Here is an 8,845-nt window from a genome sequence, read left to right on the forward strand (position 1 = left end):
CAACCCCTGTACATGCAAGCATACATATATGCATACGTACATGCATACATACATGCATACATACATACATGGATACATACATATATGCATACATACATATATACATACATATATACATGCATACATACACACATATGCATACATACATGCATACACACATATATGCATACACACATATGCATACATACATACATACACACATATGCATACATATATATATATATATATATATATATATACACCCCACACACAAATACATATATATACATACACACAAATATATATATATGTACACATATTTATACATATATAGACATACATATATATATACATACATATATATATACATACATATTTATACATATATACATATTTTATGATTTCACTTAGGCATAGTAATACTAATAACCAGTTGTTAGAACTCAATAATGCTCCAGAGTAGTGTCAGGTGATTACAGAGTATAATATTAATGAATGACAAAAGAACAGAGTTACATAATCATCTCCATTAGCTTACACCTGTAAACTAATGAAGGTAATTAGGTAATTCCTATGCTTTTGTCAATCAATTATATATACACACACACACACACACACACAAATATATATATTGTATATGTATTTCAGCCTGATAAGTAGTTAGTGGAGTACCCCTCATTGGATAATTATTATTTCCAAGGATCTGCTGGCTAGGAAACATATGCTCCATTCCTTCAATTTGGATTTTTTTTTTTGCATTCATAGCAACCCAAGTTACTAACTGTGAACTATGAAAAAAACATTTTTCAGCTTATTGAACTTCGATATGGGAAAAGCATACAACCTTCTGCACCAATAAACCATCATTTTCCTGAAAGTTGTTTTTTTTATATCTACCACGGACAGCTTAAAGCTTTAGATCCTAGATCCTTGGATCTTACAATTACATATCATTATATATATATCGAGAGTGACATTGAACAGATGGATATTGGATATCCTAAGAAGTGACAGAAGACTTAAAAAGCCAATGTATTTATAAACTATATACATAATAAAAATATATATTAAAACAAAAAGTACACCCTCTTGATATAAACATTATTATATTATGCTTATCATATTTGATAAGTCTACAGATATAAACATTATCAAGCTTCTCATATTGTAAATTCAAGTAAGGTTAATGTATTGTAATATACAGAAGCAATAAAATGCATATACATGATACTCTGTTTGCAAGCAGTGTTACAAAATGATAAAAAGAACTCAATACATAAAGTAGAGTAGCTAATTTTTTTGTTTTTGCTATTGTTAGTATTTACCAAAACATTATTTTTCATATTTTGCCGATTTGCCATCAGATGACTGCCTCTTTGGCTTGAAATTTGAAATAATAGAACAGTAGGCAAATCTAACAATAATATTATACATGTGTGTGAGTGTTTGTAAGTGTGTATATATATGTATGTATATGCATTTCCCTCTTCTTGCTGTCTTGGTAAAAATACTCCCATTCGTGTCTGGCTTTTTGTGAGTACTGTACATATTGTCCAACAAAGGACACATAATCAGGATTTCTTCGGACAAAGCCAAAGATGAAGATAACACACTTTATCCACGGAGCCTTGAGGAAAATGACCAGAACATTTACACTGGTACTGATTGTATTCATTCTCTATCAGTTGTGTCGACAGACCGTGATAAACAGAGCATGTAGCTGACATCACAATATAATTCTGAAAGGGAAACAGAGAAAGAAAAACAGATGACAACATATGAAACAGTAAACACACATGAACAAAGCTTCTACATCAAGTATAGGCAACATTTTTTTCCCCCAAGGAGTGGTTCACATGAGACATGGTGTATCGTTCGGTGAGCTATTATCTTTTATCTTTTACTTGTTTCAGTCATTAGACTGCAGCCACGTTGGGGCACCATCTTCAAGGGTTTTACTCAAACAAATCGACCCCAAGAATTATTTTTTGGAGCCTAGTATTTATTCTATTGGTCTCTCTTGCCAAACCACTAAGTTACAAGGATGGGAACACATCAACACCAGTTGTCAAGTGTTGGTGTGAGACAAACACAGACACAAAACACACACACACATATATATATATATATATATATATATGTACAATGGACTTCTTTCAGTTTCCATTTACCAAATCCACTCACAAGGCTTTGGTTGACCTGAGACTATAACAGAAGACACTTGCCCAAGGTGCCACGCAGAAGGGGCTGATCCCAGAACTATGTGGCTGGGAGGCAAGCTTCTTTCCACACAGCCATGCCAGTGCCTACTAAAAAAAACTAAAGGTAATTTTTCATTAGGTGTTCAGAAAGCCCATTATGGCTGCTCAACAAGATAGCTTAGTTTGCAAGAAATGGTAGTTAAATCTCTGTCTGTAAAGGGTAGTTTTACCTACACTCTCTCTTTTCAGGCATCATGCATACAGGCACTGGTAATCACAGATTTCTATAGCAAAATCTAAAGATTCATCATTTTTTCTTGAGAAAGATCCAACAGTAGTTTCCCAAAATACAGAGGTCTCAAAAATACAGAGTGACCAACCATAATGCCAACTGGAGAATAGTAATCTAAAATTAAGTTATATAGTACTTACTTTAAGCGTGTCCTGAAGTGGAGCCCATATTGTTGAGGTCACCTCCTGTCCACTTGAGTCATGCCTGGATTTGTATTTACATTTGGAAAGATCTCCAACTCCGGGTGGACCCTGATAGTATCAACGATTACAATGGAAATTAATATATAAACACACACATATACACACATGCACAAATATTATATGTAATTCTTTTTTGGGACACTGGGTCTTGAAGCATATCCCATAAAGCCATAAATAACATCATCATCATCATTATCATCATCGTTTAACGTCCGCCTTCCATGCTGGCATATCATCATCGTCGTCGTTTAACGTCCGCTTTCCATGCTAGCATGGGTTGGACAATTTGACTGAGGACTGGTGAAACCGGATGGCAACACTAGGCTCCAATCTGATTTGGCAGAGTTTCTACAGCTGGATCCCCTTCCTAACGCCAACCACTCTGAGAGTGTAGTGGGTGCTTTTACGTGTCACCCACACGAAGGCCAGTCAGGCAGTACTGGCAAAGCAGGTAAATATTGGGCTGAGAAACCTTTTTTGAAAGGAAAAGTTGAAGGCTGGGAATGTTCCCAAAGTGAATTATTTCCATGTGTGTGTATGTGTGTGTATACATATAATACATAAACAGACACACACACACACCTCAAAACTAAATAGAGACCCCTCATTATACTGTTTCATATTGTTTTATCATTAAAACTACATAACATATGTCTACTAAGTAGTAGATCATGCATTTAAATGCACCAAATCACATTATTTTGTTCTTAGAAATAAATCTTTCAAAAATAGCATCTATTCTCTTTTGAAATATCTGTGTATGTGTATACACACACACGCTTTATATTCCAAAGGTGACAAGTTCAAAAGAGACTATGCCCAGCCACTTAGAGTAAAGTACTCAAAGGTAAATCTGAGTGTGAATAAAATGTTCAATCCATAATCATTACAAAATATACTTTGACTAATGGTTATGAATTAGATATGTCATATATATATATATATATATATATATATATATATATTTATATATATAATAGAAATATGTTAAAAAAACAAAATAGAAACTACCCGTGGAAATGTAAGGGGAAAGTAAGCAGAAAAATAAGAGAGAATGCACATTGGAAATCAAAAAGAAGGTAAGGCTTTTTATGAAAAGTAACAATATATATATACAATTAGATGAACTGAGGTAGGAATAAAGGTAATAAAAGTCATTATTGTGAGTTATCAAAGAGATTTACAAGCATACCGGTTTCGTAATAATACTAGTCATTGCTTTGAGTATACACCGAATTCTGAACGGTATCAAGTCTATTAGTCCCTTAGTGAAAAGATTATGTGTAAAGGAAGTAAGTAGATCTGGATTTGTAGTGTGAATGGTGTATGGGATGTATGGGGGTTAGTGATATTAAATGGAAGATTAGTGGTGTTCTATATGAGATGTTATGTGTTTATATTTAGTTGAGGAAGATATTTATTAATGAAAATTGCCTCTTTATTCATTCTTTGTTGTGTTGATGTGTTCTGTGAACATTGATAGAAGGGAAAAATTAGGAAATTAGGATTAAGATTCCTCGCACACCTTTCTATGTGTCCACTGACCTGTATCTGTCTGCAATGTGGGTGGCAGATTTGTTCTTTGTGGAGAGTAGTTCTTCTACGGAGTGATATTCCTGTTTGGCCAATATAGTAATTACTGCACCCTAAGCATGTAATGGCATAGATTAGATTTTCCGAGGCACAGGTGAAATTTGATTTAATCTTAAAGATTTCACCTTGTTTAAAGTGGAACTCAGAACCCTCCAAAAGGTGGGGGCAAGTCCCACAGTTAGGTCGACCACATATTTTTACTTTTGGTTCTGTTGTTAGTGGATACAGTCTTGCGCTGGTTAATATTTTTTTCAGTGATTTAGGTTGCATTTTACTTTTGATAATTTTGTGTGAGTCTAAAATTTTGTTCATTGTTTTATCTCTTGTGAGGATGAGAAGATTTTGGATGATAACGTTAAAGGCTTCGTTGTTTCTAGGGTTATGCGTGGAGATGTATGGGAGTATTTTAAAGTCTGGTTTAGTATTTTGGTTGACTTCCCTTAATGTTTGTATGTCTATTTCCTTTGCTCGTTTAATTCCATCATTTATCAATGATGTTGAGTAATGTCTCTTGATTAGTATTGATCTGAGTTGAAGGAGTCTTCGTTCACGAGTATCGGAGTCTGAAACTATGGTACAGATTTTTTTTCGCTAGATTATAAGGTATATTAATTTTTATGTGTTTGGGGTGGCATGAGTTAAATAATAGGTATTGTTTAGAATCTGTGGGTTTATAGAAGATGTCTGTTTCGATGTGGTTATTGACTATTTTAATTAGGATGTCAAGAAAAGGGAGTTGTTTACTGCTGTGTTCCATAGTGAATTGTATGTTGCTATTAATATTGTTAAGCATTATTTTGAAATCGAGGAGTTTGTCCATGCTGTCGTTCCAAAGTATAAAGCAATCGTCCAAATACCTCTTCCAGTTCTCCTTTAAATAGCAATGAAAAGAGTTGCCATATTTTTGTAATGATGAATGATATATTTTCAGCTCTAGGTAACCCATTACAAGGTTCACAATCACTGGTGCAGCTCGGATTCCCATTGCAATTCCCTATTTTTGTTGATAGTAAGCTGTATCGAACATGAAATAGTTGTTCAGTAGGATGAATTTAAGTGCTGCGATTATAAATCTGTGGTTGATGCGCCCTGGGATCTCTTGTGGGTATTTTTCTAGCCAGAAGGAGATCGCTTCTATACCATAATCGTGTGGGATATTGGTGTACAAATTCACCACATCAAATGATACTAACAGGGTTCCTTCACTTATTGTCTTCGGGAGGTGGTTTAGCATATATCTAAGTCATCCCTGATGAAGCTTCTCACATATTTTAGAAACGGTTTGAGCAAGATGTCAAGGAAGTTGCTCAAACGGTGGGTTTCACAAGCAGGGCCAGCAATGATGGGTCTCAGTTTGAGGTCAGTAGGGGGAGGAATATTAATGCAGAGGCTTGAAGAAACTTTGCAAGCTTTACAAATATATATATATATATTGGAAGGCTTGGAGGTGATGTACAGGAATTATATATTAGAAATAAATTAAGGCACTCAGAAATCAGGATGATTGTACATTTACAGATTTATATTAATATGTCACATGTTTTATAGATCATATAAAGTGCTTTTCACCTAGTCTTGTAGGATTTTCAAATTTTGATTTCACCTTGGGCTGCTGTCTCTTTTTATAGTTTTATTGAATGTGTAGGGGTGGAGAGAGAGATATATAGGATAGTAAGAGAGGGTGAGGAATGGAGGGAAAAGTGAGAAAGAGAGAGAGAGAGAGAGTGTGTGTGTGTGTGTGTGTGAGTGTTTTTGTGTTGGTGTGTGCGTCCATGTGTGTGTGCCTGTGTAATTGAAAGGAGTGTCAATGGGAAAGAGAAAAGAAGAAAATTGTGTTTACAGTTGGTCAGTTCTTTCAATGACAAGTTTATTTTAGCCTTTTAAAAAAAATGGCAAAACCAGGTGGCATTGGAAGAAAGTTGATTTTCAAAAAAAAAAAAAAATCTTTGGTATCATTGTCCAGTAGGAGAGAGTGTGTGGGTGTGTTTTTATGTGTGTGTGTGTATCTGAAAGGAGTGTCAATGGAAAGGAAGGAAGAGGAAGGAATTGTGTTTACATCTATACAGCTGGTTAGCTAAAAAAAGGTAGGAGAGAAATATGAGAACCTAGGTAACTGGGTTCAATTCTAGTTGGTATAAAAATGTCCCACTATCTGGGTTTCTTGCCGTTTTTTAGGCTCTGTTGTTCCAAATTTGAAGAACCTAGATGGGTTGTGATCTTCATGTTTTCAGCCATTCAGTTTCGGTGAGAATTTTGTTATGAAGTATTTCTCCATATTTTTCCTGAAGGACGTATCGTTTCTTAGGCATTTATAGAAGGGAAAGATCTTAAATTTTCCTTCCCCACATGCTTCTAGGTGGAATTTTCCATAGTTCCTCCTGTCAGACATGTCAGTGAATTCTGGCTCATTGGCATAAAGAATTTCCAGTTTCACCTATATAATTCTCCTTGCATTTGGGGCAGGTTATGTAGTATATTACGTTCCACGTCTTGCAGTTCATGTCTGCATTTACTTTGAATGTGTGACCACTTTATTTTATTTGTTTGTTCCCCTCTATATATTTGTAGATGGGGTTGCTGCAGATTCCACTTCTACCATCTCCACACTCTTTTACGAAGAATTCGGTTTTATTCTCTGATGAGAATTTTGTTCTTGTTAGGTGTTTCTTTAAGTTTTTTTCTTGGCGTCTACAGTTTTTTTTGCAATATTTGTTTAGTAGGTTTCCCATTTTGGGGCTTTGTTGGATTATTGGTAGGTTTGAGTGTATAATGTGAAACATGTTGGTGATTGTAGGGTTGTGTGTGTTAATGAAAGGGATGATGTTTTCTTTGTTTTTCATTTTTGGTGTTCTGAGTTGTGTGATGTCCAACTTTATTGCTCTCGCGATTCTGTTTTTTCTATTAAGGTGAGTGGGTATTTTTGTTCTAGTAGGAAGTTTTTAAGTTCCTCTAGTCTTATTTGGCGTGTCTATGCGTCTTGCCATACTATATGGAATGTTTTTTTTTATGTGGGATGGGTGGCAGGAGTAGAAATTTAAATATTGGTGTGTGTCGGTTTTTTTGGAGTGGATGTCTGTTGTAACGATGGAGTTGTGTATCTTGATGTTGATGTCTAGGAAGGGAAGTTCCTTGTAGTGGATAGATGGGTGCAGTGTGTTGAGGATGTTGTGGAATGTTCCTAGATCTTCATTTTTGAGCTAACCAACTGTATAGATGTAAACACAATTCCTTCCTCTTCCTTCCTTTCCATTAACACTCCTTTCAGATACACAGGCACACACGTGCATATGCATGTGCGCACACACACACGTGCACACACACACACACACACACAAAAACGCAACCACACACTCTCTCCCGCTGGACAATGATACCAAAGATTATTTTACATTTTATTGAATTTATGTGTAATTAGATTTGACTTTGAGATGAAAATAATGAAATAGTTCTTTCAAAAACCATATTCATATATCAAAATTTAGACTTACATGCATTATATATATATATGCCAGCATTATGCATACACACACATTCAAGGGTATGATTTGATGCAATATACTTTACCAGAATTTTTCAACTTTTACTGGTAAAACATTTTTCTCCTACATCCTAGTTGTATTAACCATATTATCGAAGCAAGGACAAACAGATTGTTATGGAACAAAATTGCAAAATACCAGAATGAAAACAAAACTGAACGTTGATATTTTGATGTTTTGAATGCATTTAAGACATGTGTTTCTGGTAGTTATATAAGACAGATGTTACCTAATATATTCCACAGTCAAACATTTAGAATATATTTTTAAATGTTTGAGTAGGGAAAGTATTAAGATCTATCTTAGATAACCACTGGAGATATATGTGTAAAATACATTCAAAATATTAAAATAGCATTTGTTTTTGTCTTGGTTCTAGTAAACACACACACACACACACATACACACAAATATGAATGTATGCAAATATTCATATCTATGAAAATAAGGTCAAAGACATACAATATTTAAAAATACAATATATAAAAGCAAGTATCCATACCTGAGGTCCAGGCATTTTACTAATATTACGTAGCTGTGTTTGGAAATCCAGTAAAGAGCTATTTAGATATGAAAACAGATCTTGGACGTCTTCGCTTTTGTTGGCAATGACATTATCAAGGGATTGCAGTGCTATATCACTCTTATTTTGGTTCTGAATTATTTCTTCCAGCTAGAAGGAATGGAAACATGATTTGTATATGTGTGAATATTATATATATATATAATACCGCCCACATACATGACAAACATACATACGCGCCCTCACACACACATAGCCGAACGCACATATATACACACACACACACCCATATATACGCGCACGCCTACATACACAGCCGCATACACATGCACACACATACACACAGGAGTGCACACACAAAATAACACACATACCTGGCACACATACGCACGCACACACATAAACACACACATACACACCCCTCACATACATAAAACCACACACACACACATACACGACACACATACACATATACACACATACACATATACACACATGCACACACACCTCTCACA

General features: G+C 34.9%; 1 protein-coding gene across 9 annotated transcripts in view; it reads right to left on the bottom strand.

The window, feature by feature from the left end:
• Positions 1–6: 6 nt before the first annotated feature.
• The window catches only part of LOC106878228 (uncharacterized), a 130,260-nt gene continuing 121,421 nt past the window's right edge, over positions 7–8,845 (bottom strand). For all 9 annotated transcript variants that reach the window (XM_052971596.1, XM_052971594.1, XM_052971592.1 and 6 more), the window contains 3 exons: positions 8,310–8,480; positions 2,613–2,723; positions 7–1,718 (listed from right to left, as the gene is read on the bottom strand). In XM_052971596.1, coding sequence (XP_052827556.1) covers positions 1,551–1,718; positions 2,613–2,723; positions 8,310–8,480 — 450 coding nt within the window. In that variant the 3' untranslated portion in view covers positions 7–1,550. The remainder of the gene's footprint in view (positions 1,719–2,612; positions 2,724–8,309; positions 8,481–8,845) is intronic.

This window comes from Octopus bimaculoides, chromosome 11 (genome assembly GCF_001194135.2).
Source record: "Octopus bimaculoides isolate UCB-OBI-ISO-001 chromosome 11, ASM119413v2, whole genome shotgun sequence".
Classification (NCBI taxonomy): Eukaryota; Metazoa; Mollusca; class Cephalopoda; order Octopoda; family Octopodidae; genus Octopus; species Octopus bimaculoides.